At 39.9% G+C, this 20,893-nt stretch overlaps 1 protein-coding gene across 1 annotated transcript in view; it reads left to right on the forward strand.

Moving 5' to 3' along the window:
* The window catches only part of LOC107737540 (msx2-interacting protein-like), a 41,674-nt gene extending 23,594 nt beyond the window's left edge, over positions 1-18,080 (forward strand). Inside the window, exons 5-16 of the mRNA XM_016549047.1 lie at positions 621-821; positions 917-1,068; positions 1,170-1,295; positions 1,497-1,610; positions 1,758-1,871; positions 1,952-2,052; positions 2,136-8,362; positions 13,459-14,930; positions 15,046-15,378; positions 15,488-15,682; positions 15,824-15,982; positions 16,188-18,080. Coding sequence (XP_016404533.1) covers positions 621-821; positions 917-1,068; positions 1,170-1,295; positions 1,497-1,610; positions 1,758-1,871; positions 1,952-2,052; positions 2,136-8,362; positions 13,459-14,930; positions 15,046-15,378; positions 15,488-15,682; positions 15,824-15,982; positions 16,188-16,319 — 9,326 coding nt within the window. The 3' untranslated portion in view covers positions 16,320-18,080. The remainder of the gene's footprint in view (positions 1-620; positions 822-916; positions 1,069-1,169; positions 1,296-1,496; positions 1,611-1,757; positions 1,872-1,951; positions 2,053-2,135; positions 8,363-13,458; positions 14,931-15,045; positions 15,379-15,487; positions 15,683-15,823; positions 15,983-16,187) is intronic.
* Positions 18,081-20,893: the final 2,813 nt, after the last annotated feature.

Here is a 20,893-nt window from a genome sequence, read left to right on the forward strand (position 1 = left end):
CTCAGTTGTCAAAATAATCAGTAGATTACTTGATTACCAAAATAATCATTAGTTACAGCCCTAGATTAGTTAAAATATTTCTAAATACAACTGCATTGTTTTACTTTTTGTAATTAAAAGACAAATATTTTGTCATTGAAAATTTCTTAAAAATAGTATTAAAATATTGTCACGTTCTAGTGAACCAAGTATATGTATTTTGTCTCATCTCGTGAGCTAAGTATATTGTCACACCCCTAGTGTCGATAAGCGGTGATATAGCTCATTTTCAAAGTCATACAGCTTTCATTCTTCAGGTCAACCATATATTCATGAAAAAAAAAGATCAGTTTGAATAAAGAAAGCAATAACTTTGCCATAGTATCTTTTCAAATGTTAAAGTTGCCACAGTCATTGCATGCTTTGCATGTGCTGCCCCACCCCCGGAAAAAAGTTCAGGCTCAGGATTTTTTTTTGCTTTAACCCCTGGGTGAGGCTTTTATGAAGTCAAAATGAACACATGCATTTTTCAAACAGCAAAACAAAAAACATTGCTCAACTAATTTAAACATTATCTTGGAACGCACTTTAGCGAGACATCATCTAAATGAATGTGATTATGCTCTCCCTATCAATTTTAGATACAAGCCTGAAGGATGGTCTTTTCCATGAATTTAAGAAACATGGCAAAGTCACATCAGTTCAAATCCATGGTGCCTCTGAGGAACGATATGGATTAGTGTTCTTTCGCCAGCAAGAGGACCAAGAAAAAGCTCTAAGTGCATCTAAAGGGAAGCTGTTTTTTGGCATGCAAATTGATGTCACTGCTTGGCATGGCCCAGGTAGGTTCCTCGCATTTTGTACAGAATCCTTTGTTGTTATTAGATTTTGAAGCAGCATTTGACCCAACATTGTTCTCTAATCTATTGCTCAATAGAAACAGAGAGTGAGAATGAGTTCCGACCTTTGGATGAACGTATAGATGAGTTTCACCCCAAAGCTACAAGGACTTTATTCATAGGAAATTTGGAGAAAACCACAACTTATCATGACCTGCTTAACATATTTCAGCGTTTTGGAGAGATTGTTGTAAGTAGATATTTGAAAGTGTGCTTTAAAAATCATGCAAGTTTACAAAACAGTCACTGTATTAACGCTGCATATTTATGTACATATTCTGTTTTTACCAGGATATCGATATAAAAAAGGTAAATGGTTCCCCACAATATGCCTTTCTCCAGTATTGTGACATAGCAAGTGTCTGCAAAGCAATTAAGAAAATGGATGGTGAATACCTTGGCAACAACAGGTTAAAGGTGAGGATGAGATCAGATTATTATTATTGGAGTTTTTTTGTTACATATAGCTAACAGCCAATCCTCATTTAATACAAACATAAAAAAAAAAAAAAAGAGTATTTACAATTATTTAAAAAAAAATTTTTACTCATTGGAATTAAAAACCTATAGATTACACAGGACATTGGTTGGCTTAATGTGAATTTTTCTTTCCTTCAGCTTGGTTTTGGCAAAAGTATGCCTACAACATGTGTATGGTTGGACGGCTTGTCCTCCAGTATTACCGAACAGTATCTCACAAGGCATTTTTGTCGTTATGGACATGTTGTAAAGGTGATTTCAAATTTCTTTATGATTTCAAATTTCATTATTAAAATGTATTTATTATTGTTCTGTTCTCTTTCTTCATTAGAATAAATGCATTGCATTTTGAAGTTCACTTGATTTCTCTATATAAAAAAAAAATGTTTATTTATTTAGGTTGTGTTCGACCGACTAAAAGGAATGGCCCTCATCTTGTATAATAATATAGAGTATGCACAGGCCGCTGTCAAGGAAACAAAGGGTTGGAAAATTGGAGGAAATAAAATAAAGGTCTGTAATATAATATGAATTGTCCCACTGACAAACCAACTGTTTGTTTGTCTAACACTGTTAATTAAATTTGTTTGTAGGTTGACTTTGCCAACCAGGAAAGCCAGATGGCTTTTTACCGTTCAATGCAGGCATCTGGACAAGACATAAGAGATTTCTATGAAATCATAAATGAACGAAGGTGAGATGTTGTATGATAACACCTCTTTTATTTTGTAGAATCATCCTTTCATTTTCATTAATTTTGTTTTTGTTTTTTTGCAGAGATGAGCGCCGACCGCCATATCATGAGTTCACAGCTGAACGGGCATACTATGAGAATGTGCATTCCCCAGGTTCCTACACAGAGGATCCACGTCGGAAATATCCTGCCAGAAGTCGAGAGTTTTATTCAGAATGGGATCCTTATCAAGGAGATTATTATGACCCACAATACTATGATGACCCCCGTGAATACAGGGATTATAGAGACCCATATGAGCAGGATATTCGGAAGTACAGCTACTTACAAAGAGAGCGTGAAAGGGAAAGAGAGCGATTTGAAACGGATCGTGAACGAGACCACGGTCGACGAACAATTGAACACAATCAAAGCCCATCCCATCCACGTCGTCCTGCTAGTCCTGCTGCCTCCCCATCCCTTTCCGAACATCCTCCCAGTGACTCTGAACATCATGTTTACAGCCGCTCATCTGAGCGAAGTGGCAGCTGCAGCTCACTTTCTCCACCACGACTTGAAAAGCCAGATAAAATTTGTTTGGAGAGGCACAATAGGAGTGATAAATCAGAGAAAGACAAATCAATTTTTGAGGCAGAGCGTGGAAATGGAGGAGAAAAAGACCGACATGCTGGACGTAAGGAAAAAGGTGACAAGGACAGGACTGAGAAGCAAAAGCTGAGGAAATTGAAACTTGCATCCCCTACTGTTCCATCATCAGAGCCAGGCATTGAACTTGACAGGGACACCAGCCCAGACGCTATCTTAACTCTGCAAGGTAAATCCAGCAAATCATTAAACAAAGACTACTCTGGAAAAGGAAAACTTGATCTGCCACCTTGTGTTGTCCAGCTGACAAGAGTAAAGGAGAAGGAAGGGAAGTTAATAGACAGTATCCTCAGTGAGAAACAAAAAACAAAGGTTGGGAGTGACCCTGTTCGGTCTCCAACCACCCCACCCTCTGCTGATCACAAAAGTATGCCTTTCCGCATAGAGACTCAGGCTAGAGATTTCTTTAAGCATGGAAAACATCTCAAGGAGAAAGGCTTGGCTAGTCAAGTTGAGGTTGTGGATAAAGACGGAAAAGTGAAAAACAAAAAATACTTCAAAACTGATTTTGCATTTGACACTAGCTCTTCTGTGGATGCCGACCGCTTGGCTGCACGGAAGAGGCGCTTTGAAGAAACTTCTGGAAAGGCTGACAATTTAAGGAAGATAAGTCAGGAGGAGGATGAAGTGAAGTTAAGGAGAATTATTGATGAATCATTGCTGAAAGACATTGATTATGATAAAAAGATGCAACAAAAAGAAGCGTATAAAAGAGAAAAAATGAAGCTAGAGAGGATGATTACTGTTAGTACTACAAAAGAAGAGCTAGACACTGTAATGTCAGTAGGCCTCAGTCTAGACCTTCAGGCTCGACTTGGGGAACCAACTGAGGAGGCAACAGATCCCTTAGATAGCCTTGATCAAAAGACCAGTACTGTTGGAGCTCAAAGTCAACCAAGTTTCAGTCTTGCAGTCTCTGATGATGGAAGTATAGATATGGAATTTTCAAGAGACCAAGAACAGCAGCACTTAACTAGCTACCACATACTCTCCTCAAGGCTAGAAAGAGATTCTGAAAGTAAAGAAAGTTTGCTCTCAGACATTGATCACTCGCAGAGTTGCAGAAAACAAATGGAGCAGAACCGTCTCCTACATCAGCAATTGTTAGAGTATGATAAATCTGATAAAACTGAAAGCACACCCAGCACTGATGCAGAGGACTTTGAGCATCGAAGTCTTGTGCATGAGATAGGAAAACCACCTCAAGATGTAACTGGCGATTCACCACCCAGCAAGCGAAAGAAGTCAGGACCATTTGAATTTGATTTTGGCACTAAAAGACAGAGAGATTATCAGAGGTTCAGACAGATAAATGATGAACCTGAAAGGAGACTTGCTTCACTTCCAGGGACACCCTTTGCTGAGGATGCATCACAATTGCTGGAAAAAGAGCCAGATTCACCTGTGGAAATGAATAAAAATTGCTTGCATTTTGATGTATCAAAATACAATATTGGCAACGCAGTGCGCCAAGGGCTTTCATCGCATGCAGAGATTTTGAAAGTGAAAACATCAGTCACAGAAGAGGAGTTCTGTTGGGAGAGCAATATTAGGCAGAGCACATTGAGAGGAGAAATGAGCTTCCCCACTAGCATTGTTAAACGGGAAAGTATCCGAAAACGTCCAGAACGTGAATTAGAACCCGGGGAGGTTCAGACAGACTCTGATGAAGATAGTGAAAGCAGACACCTTTCACTAAAGCCAAACTTTTTCAAAAGAGAGCATGAAGAGAGGCTTTCAGTTGTGAAGTCTTCTGAGTCACTTGAAAAGAACAAGTTCTATGAATTTGCATTGGATAAGACCATAACACCAGACACCAAAGCTTTGCTTGAGCGTGCTAAGTCACTGTCCTCATCTAGGGAAGAAAATTGGTCTTTCCTTGGTCATGACTCACAATTCAAAAGCTTTCGGAATAGCACAGACAAAGAGAAGTCTGAACCCACTCCAAGGCCAATTCCTTCTTGGTACATGAAAAAAAAGAAAATTCGCTCTGATTCTGATGGAAAGCTTGATGGTAAAAAGAAGGATGCCAAGCCTGATGAACAAGAACGACAAGAGCTCTTTGCTTCACGCTTCCTTCATAGCTCTATCTTTGAACAGGACTCAAGGCGACTTCAGCACCTTGAGTGGAAAAATAATGACCCTGAAGTTAGAGTTGGTAGAGATAGTATTACAAGTGATTCCCAAGGGGAACAAGTTGGAACAGGAGGATCAGACCTCTCTCAAGAACCAAGAGTACTTTTTCATAGTCGTTTCTTAGAACTTCAGCAAAGAGATAAGAACCAACAGCTGCCAGTTTCGGAAAGATTTAGTCTAACTGAGGAGGAGGAGGAGGAGGAGGAGGAAAAGACATTGGATGAAGAGTTTGGGCCTTCCCCCAATGTATCAGAAATTTCCCAAGAGTTAACAGTTAGTCATATTCCAGCTACAGCATCACCAATGTCTCGGTCTAAAGTTTCAGAAACTTCTGTGCAGCATGACAAGGCAGTTTTGCCCTCTACATTAACAAACAAAGATGGTCCAGAAATAGTGAATAAGCAGTCAGAAGATGCTCCAGTAGATTCTCTGCCATCAATTAGCCTAAAGGAGGAGAACACAGCTGTTACAGTGAGTGCTATGCCCACTGAACCCATGATAAAAGAAGATGTAACTGTCAAAGAACTTAATGAAAAGCTGAGCGAGTCCATAAGAGCTGTAAACCCACCTGTTGAACTGGATATTGATGTCAAACCTCTTACTCCTGCTGCATCTCCAAGTAATATTGAGCCAGAATGTGATCCTTTTCAGGCATCTTCTGCAACATTTTCAAAGCCCAGTCAACCTCAAGAGATCGCAGAGCTTTCAGAAACAAAAACAGAACCTGTTTATGCTTCTCTTCACAAGGTTGCATCCCCACTGGATGTGGAGCTGCCAGAAACAGAACCTGAGGTTGAACAGGTACAGCCACTACATAAACAACCCAAGAGTAAAAAGGTAAAAACTGTCTCACCAACACCAATCCCTCAGGTTGCTAATGAGAAACCAGCTACACGAAAGAGTGAACGCATTGATAAAGAAAAGCTGAAAAGATCCTCATCTCCCAGAGGAGACTCTACAAAACTTATTGCTGACCCCAAAAACTCGGCAAAATCTCCAGTTCATGCAACAGATTCAGATCAGGGCCTTGAATCAAACACAAGCCATGGCAAAACACGGCAGAGACGGAATGTGCGATCTGTCTATGCAACACCCCATGAGGATGAGGCTTCTCAACAACCAGGAAAAGAAATTACAGAACCTCCTCGTTCAACCCGTAAGCGCTGTAGCGATAAGGAGGCTGCAACACAACATATGGTAACCACACCTGGCAAGAGAGGTCGTCCACCCAAGACTCGCAAAAGAGGTGATGATATGTCTCCAGTTAAAGGAGATCAGACAAAAAATTCTGAGAGTGAAGATACTGAAAGTAAGGAGTCAACAAGTAGTGGAGAAATATCTAAAACAGCAGAGACTTGGCGCTCTCCGCGATCCCAAAAGGGGCAGTCTTCACCAATAAGAGCAGGGCAAATTAGAAAAACATTGAAATTGGACAAAGTTTCAAGTAGCCCAGAACCCATTCAGCCAGACACAGCAGCGGTTGATGTGTCACCTGCCCTAGATCACCAGAATGAATCCAAAGATGAAACTTCAATGCAAGTTGGACAATTGTCACAAGATACCAAACAACATAACATATCTAAAAGAGAAAAGGGACTTGCACATCCTGCTGAAGAAAAATCAACAGATAACAATATAGAAATCACTTCTGTAGAAAAAACACCGGCATTAGATCAGAAGAAAGTCGAGGCATCAAGGTCAACCCGGAACACCAAATTGATACCTGATGATAAGTCTGTCAATGTTGGTAATCTCACTGTGGATACAGTTAAGGATGCCCTTCATTCAGGTGATAACAAAGTTGTAAGTTTGGAAGGGTCTTTGAAAACCAAAACCACACAGATAGTAAACGAAGACTCAAACATCCCAATTTACCACAAAGAGGAAGATGTTCACAGTCCTGAGGAAAAGGAGGAGACTCTTTCAGAAATGGAGCCTCCTACTGATCCTGTGGCTGCCTTGCTTGCCCGTCAAATGGAACTGGAAAGGGCAGTGGAGAATATTTCAAGACTTACAGATGAACAGCATCCAGCACCTTACAAAGAGCCTCGTGCTGAACCAGCTACCCTAACATCACCAGTTATAGTACAACGTGCAGATGATGCAGAAGTAGAAAAGCCTGCCAATCCAGCAAGTGAAACTGAACTGGCTGCTGCAATTGATTCCATTACTGCTGAGGATATATCAGGGGATGCAGATGGATTCTCTGCTCCAACAACATATACAGCCCTCCTTCCCACCCCAGAGACGCTTGTTTTGCCAGTATCAAGTGAGGTTATTGAACCTGAGACGGACTTAACTGTAAAGACTATTGTAAAATCTGAACAAGGTAGTGTTATGGTTCCAGATTCTAAATCGTCTCAAACAAGTAACACAGATACTTCACTCACAGAGTCTCCATTATCAGAGGCAGCCAAAAAAGGAGGAAGAGCACGACCAAAAACACCAAAGAAATCCAGAGGACGGAAGGTTTCTTTGAACAGAAAATTAGATCTCACTGATGATGCAGTGCTGGAACCTGAATCCACTATTGTCAAACTTCCAGAATCTATCCCAGAAGAGATTCAAACTGCCAACCCTAAGGCAGCAACTTCAGCAGCTGCAGCAGCTGTGGTTACAGTTGCTGCTGCATGTAAACATGAAGCTACAGCTACAGTGACTTGTGACACACCAAAAGAGGCAGAACAGCCTGCTGTTGACCAGCCTGAACCTCAAGAATCTGCCTTCCACTCTGGGAATAACAGTCCTTCTTATTTAAGGACAAAACAGCCATCTCCTGAACTAGTAGCACCTGCCTTTACTTCACCTACAACTTGCCTGAATTCACCTGCATCATCCAAGGCTCCTCTCACGCCCCCTGAGTGGAACACTAGAACAGAGGAGAAAGGAATTCCACCGAAACCACAAGTTAGTGTGGCACTGTCTACACCAGGAGTTGAGGGACCCCCAGCAAATCCCCCCATGCCCCCTGACACAAAGGCCTCTGATATTGACCCAAGCTCCAGCACACTGCGAAAGATTCTAATGGAACCGAAGTATGTGTCTGCTTCAAATAGCAATGCTGTCCCAAGTATGCAGTTCACTACCACATTAGCAGATCCACGGATGTCTGATAATAAAAATTCAGTTGAGGCTGTGCTGCCTTTAAAGACTTCTCTACCCGAAGACAGACCTAGCCCTGTAACTCAATTTGTACCCCGTACAGCACCAACCCAGCCACCTACTCTGCAACAATGTGAGTCACCACAGATCCTAAAGGAGAAACTGGCTATAACTTCCACCGCTACTTCAGTCATTAGTCGGATCCCTATGCCCTTTGATTTTGAGGACACTCCTCGCATCTCGTTAAGCAACCGTAGCCCTGGTATGTCCTTACTCAAGCAGAAGTATCGTACAGGCTTGAATGAAAATAGCAGGTATCAGGGGCTTAACCCCTCTGATGATGCCGGAAGTGTTGGGCGCCCTGTTGTCGGAAGCACACATTGTAACACAGGGTCAAGTACTGGTTTGAGGGTCAATACATCCGAAGGTGTGGTAGTTTTGAGTTATTCTGGACAAAAGACAGAGGGACCACAGCGGATCATTGCTAAAATAAGTCAAATCCCACCAGCCAGTGCCATGGATATAGAGTTTCAGCAGTCTGTAACAAAATCACAGATAAAACAAGAACCACCATCTCACCCCTCTACCCCAAAAGGATCACAGACACCTACAGGTTATGGACACGCAGGGGTAATATTAGCTGGCCAAACATTCAGTGCTCAGTCTGTTATTTCCTCAATTAATCAGGAAAGTCTTAGCTCTGAAAAATCTGAACCATCCTACCACACTGCTCTACAAGCAGGTTCTGTGAAAACCTTCCAACAATCCACAAGCCATCCTCAACTTCTGAGGTATGGTCAGTCAATTACACAGCAGCAGCATATTAAGAAAAATGGAGCAACTGAAACTGTTTCAATGAAAGCTGGGATAAAACCATCAAGTTTTTTCAATGTTAAACCAGTTTTAAGCCCACACCACCCATCTTTGGCAGGCAATCACATCCTAAGTCCAAGTACTGCACATGAAAGGGTGGTCTCACAACCCAAGCAAGATTCACATTCTTCGAGGGCATCAGGCCATTCCACGTCTCCCTTTCCAAAAGTTTGTCCTCCTACCAGCTCGGTTGTTTTGGGACCAGCTGGTCCTATATCTCAGTATGTGTCAAATAAACACCATGCTGAGCAGTCGGTGATCATGCCCCCTCATAGTGTCACCCAATCTGTGCCTATAGGTCATTTGTCCCAAGGAGATGTCAGAGCCAGTACTCCATCATTATCTGGAATAGGTTATGGAATCCGTTCAGAAAATCTATTATCACCTCGATCTGCACCTCCACAGCGCTCCATGACTCCTCAGCCTGCAGTGATCAGAGATGTTGTACTGAAGTCACATGCAAGTTCATCTGTTGATGGTCAAGTTGTTGGGACAAGCAATGATGATCTGCAGAGTCTCCCTCAAGGACTTCGTAGAGCTTCTGCACCACAGTTACAACCGGAAAGCATAGTAATGCAGCCCGAATTCAAAGGTCTGCATCACAGAGCATTGTGTCTAGATCAGTATGCCAGAGATGTGCATCTACTTGTGCACCAGCATTTGACTGACCATCCAGGCGTTGTTGAAAGTCGCCAAACTCGAACACCAGAGGCAATGCAGTCGCCTTCACACATATCTTCTACTTCTTCTAAAGTCTCCCCTGTGGTAAAGAATGCTCCACAGACTGTGAGGGATGCACCAAAAGCAATGGAGCTTAAGATGCCACCCTCCCCTCACTCTGACAATAGGATAATAGGACACCCACCTGGCTCTGTGATGGTATCTCCTCAAGGAGTTCAGTTGATTCATTCTGGAAATGCAAACTCCATGTCTGAATACTACAGAGAAATGCGTGGCTTCCATCCTCAGTATCCAAGTCATTCAGTAATTGGAATTAACTTGGCTAATCGTGGAATAGCTGCGTCACAGGTGAGAGTTTGTTTTGTGCTCTACAATCCTAATTTTTTTTTATCTTGTCTTGATTTAAGATGTACATTCTTCATCAGGTCTCACAAATTAATCATGGTCAGAGACACAATGTTCCCTCTGTCTCCTCCATTGAGTCTGTGGGAAGTTATGGAGAATCAAAACTTGACGGTTCTCACATTCGACACCCAAGCTCCATGGATTTGTCTCACATATCACGGGTTCAGGGTGAGACTGGCTCCCCCTCTTACACTTCTCCAGTGACTATAACACCCAAATTGGAGTTGCCTATCTCCGTGCAGAAGGGACCTAACCAGATGCCACCGCCATCCTCAGCCAGTTCTCAGATGCGATCAGACTTTAAACTTGACCACACAGGACTTCGGTCTGTTGATATGGTGCAGTTGTTAACGGTTTGTAAACTTTTTTTTATTATGTTTTCTATTTGTTTTTAAATTCCATCAGAAATTCAATAGAACACATTCTTTAGGTTGTAACAGAGTTTTTGGTCTTCCTTTAAGCAGAAATACCCAATTATTTGGCAAGGTCACCTGGCACTTAAGAATGACACTGCAGCAGTACAGCTGCACTTTGTGTCTGGTAACAATGTTCTGGCTCACCGGTCACTGCCGCCACCAGAAGGAGGTGCCTTTCTTCGCATTGCCCAGAGAATGCGCTTAGAGGCCTCACAACTTGAGGGAGTTGCAAGACGTATGACTGTAAGCATCCTGTCTACTTTTATAGCCCTTTCTCAAACCACGTTAAATCTAATTTATCCATATCTATCAAAACTAAGCAAAACAAAATCTACTGAAATGTCAGGACAGTATTGGGAATTTAAAGGAAACTTTTTTTCCTAGGCTGAAAATGAATACTGCCTTCTGTTGGCATTGCCTTGTGGACTGGACCAAGAGGATGTCCACAACCAGACCCATGCTCTTAAAACTGGTTTCATCACTTACCTGCAAGCAAAACAAGCTGCTGGAATTATCAATGTCCCAAACCCAGGCTCAAATCAGGTTAGTCCTCTCAAGAATGAAAATTACAGTGACAGTTATAATCATGTGCAGTACAGACTTTTCCTGGAAGAAAATAGCTTGGCAAGATGCTGATGTCTAACCACTCATTAAAGATTAGATGCTTCCATATGTGAAAATAAATATTTTAGCCATCTGCTGACTTAAAATTGTACATTCCACTAACAAATAATTTTCTTCCTTGTAGCCAGCCTATGTTGTCCAGATTTTCCCTCCTTGCGAGTTTTCTGAAAGCCACTTGTCTCATCTTGCTCCAGACCTTCTCAATAGCATCTCCAATATCTCTCCCCATCTTATGATTGTTATAGCTTCTGTATAAGAGGGAGATCCCAGCTTCCCACACCAACATGCCAACACCAGCCTTTGAGACTTAACATTTTTTGTTTGTTTTTGTACTCTGGAAAGCACCTCAATGTTAGTCAAGTTTACTCCTTTTTGGCAATGTATTCACTCTTTTTTTGTTCTTTCACCAGCCTTTTAATCCATTGACTCATTGCCGCGTCCGTTTAACTGTATATCACCTTATAGTACACCGAGATAAATGGAGCTATTTACAACGATCAATTCTCTGATCATTTTTTTTCTCTTTTCTTTTTCTTCTTTTGGAGATTTGTATCTATGGTTTTTAAAACACTGAAGATCTTTGGGATTATTAGGACATGTGGTTAAGAAACGTTTTATTGCTTAAGATTCCTTTTCTGAAGAATAATCAGACCAATCATTGCACTGTGTTATGAAAATCAAAAAAAATGAAAAACAAGTTTGTACAAATTTGGTTATTGAAATTGTCATTTTACTTTATTACTTGGACATGCTTCATTCACCAGCCGTTTTTGTGGTAGAGACTAAAAATGTTGTCTAGTCAAAGTAGTTCAATTGAATTCCTTTGACACATTTTATAAAAACAAAAAATAATAAATAATGTAATCTAAAGCAGCTACTGTTCAATCATTAGTAAACAAGTTACTTCCATGTTATTTGTAGAAATGGCTCTCAATATAGTCCTTGTTATCTCCGAAAGGGATAAAATGTGGGAGCATTGGGAGTTGTACAGTTTACACTTGATGCCTCAATTGGGGATTGTATGAATACTTTTTTCGCTTTCCTCTTAATACTTGCAAAGTGAATCGGGCGAAGGCCTGGTTGTAAATATAATGTATATTTAAAGACTTTCAAAGCAGTTGACAAGCATAACAAGATTGACAGCCTCTTGCCGTCAACCGTGAAATTGAACTGTCAGTTACCACTTGAGTATCATTTCAGATTTTTATTTTGTTGACGTTTTTGAAATCCATCCTGTGCCATAATTTTTAAATGGAGAAAACTAAATGAATTGAGATTCATCAAGTTTTATTTTGATACTTGACTTTGTATTTGTCACTTGATCTTTAAGGCCTGCTTTTACATTGCCTTGTTTTATGCTTTTTGTCCCCTACCTCTATTTCTATTTTTTTTATTTTCATGTCAGTAACTATTAGGGGGAATCTTAACTGATGACACTGTCCTTAGGACCCCCGAAGTGTTAAATTCTGTTTTCCACTGTTTCTTTCTTGGTTTTTTGAACATACCTCTGAATGTCCAACAAGAACAGTGCAATGCAAGTGGTAAATATACTTTGTAAAGAGGAAAAAAACAACAATGAAAATATGTAAAAATCTGTCAGGAGACATGATAGAGACCGGCTTTTTTGGTCTCCTTTCTTGATTGGTGTCTCCTTGAGCCAAGCTGTAAATAATCATTTTCATTTTGTGTTGCTTTTTTTTTTCTCTGTCTTTTGGTCAGGGTCATTATTTTGTTTTGTAAGACAAAACAAAAGTATGTAAAGAAAACCGATGCAGAAAGTAAACCATGAGTCTTAGTTTTGCAGTTTCATTGGGTTACTACAAATTCTCTCATGGTCATTTTGAAGGCACTTACATTTTTGATATACAAATTTAAAATATCAAAATGCCAAAAGGAAGAGTAAACGGATACAGCTGATCTTAAAATTTTGTCTGATTTATCTTATTTCATCATTTTGAGTGTATTTTGCGGTTCCTCTATGAGGACATTTAAAGATGTAAAATAAATTTTGTTTAACACCTTTGCAGATCATTAAATGGTCATTCAACTTTTTTTTTTTGGCTCCCAAGTATGCAGTTCACAACCACATTAGCAGATGCACGGATATCTGATAATGAAAATTCAGTTGAGGCTGTGCTTCCTTTAAAGACCTCTCTACTTGAAGACAGACCTAGCCCTATTACTCAACTTGTTCCACGTACAGCACCACCACAGCCGCCACCTCTGCAACAATGTGAGTCACCACAGATCCTAAAGGAGAAACTGGCTATAACTTCCACCGCTACTTCAGTCATTAGTCGGATCCCTATGCATTTTGATTTTGAGGACACTCCTCGTATCTCATTAAGCAACCGTAGCTCTGGAATGTCCTTACCCAAGCAGAAGTATCGTACAAGCTTGAATGATAATAGCAGGTATGGACTTAACTCCTCTGATGATTGTGGAAGTGTTGGGCGCCCTGTTATTGAAAGCACACATTGTAACACAGGGTCAAGTACTGGTTTGAGGGTCAATACATCCGAAGGTGTGGTAGTTTTGAGTTATTCTGGACAAAAGACAGAGGGACCACAGCGGATAATTGCTAAAATAAGTCAAATCCCACCAGCCAGTGCAGTGGATATAGAGTTTCAGCAGTCTGTAACAAAATCACAGATAAAACAAGAACCACCAACTCACCCCTCTACTCCAAAAGGATCACAGACACCCACAGGTTATGGACATCCAGGGGTAGTATTAGCGGGCCAAACATTCAGTGCTCAGCCTGTTATTTCCTCAATTAATCAGGAAAGTCCTAGTTTTGAAAAATCCGAACCATCCTACCACACTGGCCAACAAGGAGGTTCTGTGAAAACCTTCCAACAATCCACAAGCCATCCTCAACTTCTGAGGTACGGTCAGTCAATTATGCAGCAGCATCATATTAAGAAAAATGGAGCAACTGAAAGCGTTTCAATTAAAGCTGATATAAAACCATCACATACCTTCAATATTAAACCAGTTTTAAGCCCACGCCACCCATCTTTGGCAGGCAATCACATTTTAACTCCTAGTGCTCCACATGAAAGAGTGGTCTCACAACCCAAGCAAGATTCACATTCTCCAAGGGCGTCAGGCCATTCTACGTCCCCCTTTCCAAAAGTTTGCCCTCCTACCAGCTCAGTTGTTTTGGGACCAACTGGCCCTAGATCTCAGTATGTGTCAAATATACACCATGCTGAGCAGTCAGTTATCATGCCCCCTCATAGTGTCACCCAGTCTGTGCCCATAGGTCATTTGTCCCAAGGAGATGTCAGAGCCAGTACTCCATCGTTATCTGGAATAGGTTATGGAATCCGTTCAGAAAACCTGTTATCGCCTCGATCTGCACCTCCACAGCGCTCCACAACACCTCAGCCTGCAGTAATCAGAGATGTTGTACTGAAGTCACATGCAAGTTCATCTGGTGATGGTCTTGTTGTTGGGACAAGCAATGATGATATGCAGAGTCTCCCTCAAGGACTTCGTAGAGCTTCTGCACCACAGTTACAACCGGAAAGCATAGTAATGCAGCCTGAATTCAAAGGTCTGCATCACAGGGCATTGCGTCTAGATCAGTATGCCAGAGATGTACGTCTGCTTGTGCACCAGCATTTGACTGACCATTCAGGTGTTGTTGAAAGTCGCCAAACTCGAACACCAGAGACAATGCAGTCATCTTCACACATATCATCTGCTTCTAAAGCCTCGCCTGTGGTAAAGAATGCTCCACAGACTGTGAGGGATGCATCAAAAGCAATGGAGCTCAAGATGCCACTCTCCCCTCACTCAGACAATAGGATAATAGGACACCCACCTGGCTCTGTGATGGTATCTCCTCAAGGAGTTCAATTGATTCATCATGGAAATGCAAACTCCATGTCTGAATACTACAGGGAAATGCGTGGTTTCCATCCTCAGTATCCAGGTCATTCAGTAATTGGAATTAACTTGGCTAATCGTGGAATTGCTGCATCACAGGTGAGAGTTTGTTTTGTGCTCTACAATCCTAATTTGAGTATTACAGTTAACAATTATATTAGCCATGAAAGTTTTTTTTATCTTGTCTTGACTTTAAATGTACGTGCTTTATCAGGTCTCACAAATTGATCATGGTCAGAGACACAAGGTTCCCTCTGTCTCCTCCATTGAGTCTGTGGGAAGTTATGGAGAATCAAAACTTGACGGTTCTCACATTCGACACCCAAGCTCCATGGATTTGTCTCACATATCACGGGTTCAGGGTGAGACTGGCTCCCCCTCTTACACTTCTCCAGTGACTATAACACCCAAATTGGAGTTGCCTATCTCCGTGCAGAAGGGACCTAACCAGATGCCACCGCCATCCTCAGCCAGTTCTCAGATGCGATCAGACTTTAAACTTGACCACACTGGACTTCGGTCTGTTGATATGATGCAGTTGTTGACGGTTTGTAATCTTTTTTTATTATTGTTTCTATTTATTTTTTACTTCCATCAGAAGTTAAGTGGAAATAATTCTTTAGGTTGTAACAGTGTTTTTGTCTTCCTTCAAGCAGAAATACCCAATTATTTGGCAAGGTCACCTGGCACTTAAGAATGACACTGCAGCAGTACAGCTGCACTTTGTGTCTGGTAACAATGTTCTGGCTCACCGGTCACTGCCGCCACCAGAAGGAGGTGCCTTTCTTCGCATTGCCCAGAGAATGCGCTTAGAGGCCTCACAACTTGAGGGAGTTGCAAGACGTATGACTGTAAGCATCCTGTCTACTTTTATAGCCCTTTCTCAAACCACGTTAAATCTAATTTATCCATATCTATCAAAACTAAGCAAAACAAAATCTACTGAAATGTCAGGACAGTATTGGGAATTTAAAGGAAACTTTTTTTCCTAGGCTGAAAATGAATACTGCCTTCTGTTGGCATTGCCTTGTGGACTGGACCAAGAGGATGTCCACAACCAGACCCATGCTCTTAAAACTGGTTTCATCACTTACCTGCAAGCAAAACAAGCTGCTGGAATTATCAATGTCCCAAACCCAGGCTCAAATCAGGTTAGTCCTCTCAAGAATGAAAATTACAGTGACAGTTATAATCATGTGCAGTACAGACTTTTCCTGGAAGAAAATAGCTTGGCAAGATGCTGATGTCTAACCACTCATTAAAGATTAGATGCTTCCATATGTGAAAATAAATATTTTAGCCATCTGCTGACTTAAAATTGTACATTCCACTAACAAATAATTTTCTTCCTTGTAGCCAGCCTATGTTGTCCAGATTTTCCCTCCTTGCGAGTTTTCTGAAAGCCACTTGTCTCATCTTGCTCCAGACCTTCTCAATAGCATCTCCAATATCTCTCCCCATCTTATGATTGTTATAGCTTCTGTATAAGAGGGAGATCCCAGCTTCCCACACCAACATGCCAACACCAGCCTTTGAGACTTAACATTTTTTGTTTGTTTTTGTACTCTGGAAAGCACCTCAATGTTAGTCAAGTTTACTCCTTTTTGGCAATGTATTCACTCTTTTTTTGTTCTTTCACCAGCCTTTTAATCCATTGACTCATTGCCGCGTCCGTTTAACTGTATATCACCTTATAGTACACCGAGATAAATGGAGCTATTTACAACGATCAATTCTCTGATCATTTTTTTTCTCTTTTCTTTTTCTTCTTTTGGAGATTTGTATCTATGGTTTTTAAAACACTGAAGATCTTTGGGATTATTAGGACATGTGGTTAAGAAACGTTTTATTGCTTAAGATTCCTTTTCTGAAGAATAATCAGACCAATCATTGCACTATGTTATGAAAATCAAAAAAAAAGAAGAAAAACAAGTTTGTACAAATTTGGTTATTGAAATTGTCATTTTACTTTATTACTTGGACATGCTTCATTCACCAGCCGTTTTTGTGGTAGAGACTAAAAATGTTGTCTAGTCAAAGTAGTTCAATTGAATTCCTTTGACACATTTTATAAAAACAAAAAATAATAAATAATGTAATCTAAAGCAGCTACTGTTCAATCATTAGTAAACAAGTTACTTCCATGTTATTTGTAGAAATGGCTCTCAATATAGTCCTTGTTATCTCCGAAAGGGATAAAATGTGGGAGCATTGGGAGTTGTACAGTTTACACTTGATGCCTCAATTGGGGATTGTATGAATACTTTTTTCGCTTTCCTCTTAATACTTGCAAAGTGAATCGGGCGAAGGCCTGGTTGTAAATATAATGTATATTTAAAGACTTTCAAAGCAGTTGACAAGCATAACAAGATTGACAGCCTCTTGCCGTCAACCGTGAAATTGAACTGTCAGTTACCACTTGAGTATCATTTCAGATTTTTATTTTGTTGACGTTTTTGAAATCCATCCTGTGCCATAATTTTTAAATGGAGAAAACTAAATGAATTGAGATTCATCAAGTTTTATTTTGATACTTGACTTTGTATTTGTCACTTGATCTTTAAGGTCTGCTTTTACATTGCCTTGTTTTATGCTTTTTGTCCCCTACCTCTATTTCTATTTTTTTTATTTTCATGTCAGTAACTATTAGGGGGAATCTTAACTGATGACACTGTCCTTAGGACCCCCGAAGTGTTAAATTCTGTTTTCCACTGTTTCTTTCTTGGTTTTTTGAACATACCTCTGAATGTCCAACAAGAACAGTGCAATGCAAGTGGTAAATATACTTTGTAAAGAGGAAAAAAACAACAATGAAAATATGTAAAAATCTGTCAGGAGACATGATAGAGACCGGCTTTTTTGGTCTCCTTTCTTGATTGGTGTCTCCTTGAGCCAAGCTGTAAATAATCATTTTCATTTTGTGTTGCTTTTTTTTTTCTCTGTCTTTTGGTCAGGGTCATTATTTTGTTTTGTAAGACAAAACAAAAGTATGTAAAGAAAACCGATGCAGAAAGTAAACCATGAGTCTTAGTTTTGCAGTTTCATTGGGTTACTACAAATTCTCTCATGGTCATTTTGAAGGCACTTACATTTTTGATATACAAATTTAAAATATCAAAATGCCAAAAGGAAGAGTAAACGGATACAGCTGATCTTAAAATTTTGTCTGATTTATCTTATTTCATCATTTTGAGTGTATTTTGCGGTTCCTCTATGAGGACATTTAAAGATGTAAAATAAATTTTGTTTGTTAACACCTTTGCAGATCATTAAATGGTCATTCACTCTCTGCCTGTTGCTGTTTTTTTGTTGTTCTTTGGTTTTGCTCTGATTTCCATTCACTTACAGTTTAACACTTGTTATACTTGCCTATCATATGTAGTTTATATCATATTGCTCACTGGTGTTGGTTAACATATTTGATCATTTTAAGAATGCCTTTGAAATTAGAAACGCATGAAATCAAGTGTAACATTTAGTTGAAGGTCAGTGACCTACAGTGGTAGTGTCCGTAACAGCCACTTGATGGCAGTATTGTGATACTGATAGCGTTCTGTATTTTCATCTAATGGTTTATTATTGGTTTTGGCTTATAGTTCACTACAGTCTTTTGTGTGGTTATACAGTGAGCCTGAAAAAGACAAGCAATATATCTAGTGTTTTTCTTGAGATCAAGCACATATGATGATGCTAACCCTTAATTAATGTTAATTCTTTTCAATCTTAAAGAGAACTGTAATGCTGTAAATAGAGACATAGGAATACCAAAAAACCATACCATACAAAAAAAAAAAATTCTATTAGTCATGTATTTAAAGAGACAGTTGACACAAACGTGAAAATTCTGTCATCATTTACTCACTTCTTTTTTGGTACATACAATAGAAGTCAATGGAAACCTTTTTGAACATTTTTGAGTGAACTGCCCCTTTAAGGACATTACTTTTATCACTTATCACTGCATCTAAACCAACAACATGCCTGTTAGATCCTGTACCCACTAAATTACTGAAAGAGCTGTTACCTGTAGCAGAAGAACCGCTTCTCAATATTATTAACTCGTCGTTGTCTTTAGGTCACGTCCCAAAACCATTCAAGCTGGCGGTTATTAAGCCTCTTATTAAGAAACCACAACTAGATCCTAGGGAACTGGCAAATTACAGACCCATTTCAAATATTCCGTTTATGTCTAAAATTTTAGAAAAAGTGGTGTCCGCTCAATTGCGCTCCTTCCTGCAAAAAAAATGATCTCTATGAAGAATTTCACCCCCACCATAGCACAGAAACTGCACTTGATAAAATTACAAATTACTTGCTTCTTGCCTCAGACCAAGGCTGCATCTCATTGCTAGTTTTACTTGATCTTAGTGCTGCGTTCGACACTATAGATCATGACATACTCATAGATCGATTACAAAACTATACAGGTATTCAAGGGCAGGCTTTAAGATGGTTTAGATCCTACCTGTCCGATCGCTACCACTTTATTCATTTAAATGGGAGTCATCTCAATTATCACCAGTAAAATATGGAGTGCCACAAGGATCTGTCCTAGGTCCTCTGCTATTTTCAATATACATGTTGCCCCATGGTAATATTATTAGAAAATACGGGATTAGCTTCCACTGTTATGCAGATGATACTCAACTATATATCTCAACAAGACCAGATGAAACTTCTAAATTATCTAAGCTAACAGAATGTGTTAAAAATGTAAAAGATTGGATGACCAAACATTTCTGCCATATGTACATTAATTGACAGTCACCACTGATAAGCTACCACTAAATATTGTAGAAACTTAATTTGCTGTAAAGTTGCTTTGCAATGATTTGTATCGTGAAAAGTGCTGTACAAATAAACTTGACTTGACTTGAAACTTGACTTGACTTTTATAGATGCAATTATTTAAATGTTTTGCTACTTTCCAAAAAGTTAGCTAGGTTTAGTATGCTTGTATGCAAGATGAATACAAACGTTTAAGAATAAATGTTTGTGTATTTCTACACTGTGTGTTTGTGTGTGTGAGTGTGAGTGTGAGTGTGAGTGAGTGTGTGAGTGTGAGTGTGATAGAGAGTAGGAATGAGGTATTTTGTGTTTTGACCAGCCCTTGGTTTGATTTGCCTGATCCTGTATAAAATCATATTCACAAACCCGCATGATGTTCCACAGGGAATTCATGGAATTCCCAACGGCAGTGTTTGTGGTCATGCTGGCATGACCCTTGAAGATCAGGAAATTTGCGAACGCCGTGAGCTGGAAGACACATCACAGAGAAAACAGTCTTCATTTATCTAATGATCCAAATGTATTCCATCCCGACCATCAGTGCACGTTATGCAGGAATACTATCTAGCTCCAAAGCTGTGGCTTTTATGTCAGGTTTAATCACTGTACTTAAATGAAAGATCCCATATTCTTTGAGCTCGAGATTTAGCTGCGAGTAAATCTAGTAAACTTTGCACTACCTATAAATCTGAAAGACAAAACGAAGGGCAAGTTGCAGACAGGTTATGCCAAAGCCCTCAAAGACATATCGCTCTCCTCATCTTTCTTTTCATCCCGGTAGGAAGAGGGGTGTGTGTTCATGGAAAAAAAGGAGGTGAAGTATATAAGATTTACAATGCCATGACAGACCAAGACCAGGAATGTTAATTGACACCCACTCCCGGCAAAGCAGTGATGTATTTGCAGGAAGTATGAATCTGGAGGGCTCAAAATAATGAAAAGAAAGTAGAAGAAGCATCTATATTGTTCCTCTCCAGTTATAAACCAGGCCGACGGCAAAGGTAACAGTAGGAAGTTTGGTATGTAGTAAAAACCACAGTTGGAGGACATTGCAACTAGAACAGGCATGCAAATATCTAATTCATTCAAATTACTGGGAGGGTTTTTGACTGCTTTATTGAGGCCATATGTTGGCGGCCGAGTACTTGTGATATGATACTTAGATACTTAGATGGTATTTTTATAAACACATCAGACCGCTTTAGAAAGATCTGTTTTGCATTTCTCTCGAAGCTTTTACTTATGAAAATTAGAGTACAAAAATATGAGAAGTA

This window comes from Sinocyclocheilus rhinocerous, unplaced genomic scaffold, assembly GCF_001515625.1.
Source record: "Sinocyclocheilus rhinocerous isolate Xijiao unplaced genomic scaffold, SAMN03320098_v1.1 scaffold72, whole genome shotgun sequence".
Classification (NCBI taxonomy): Eukaryota; Metazoa; Chordata; class Actinopteri; order Cypriniformes; family Cyprinidae; genus Sinocyclocheilus; species Sinocyclocheilus rhinocerous.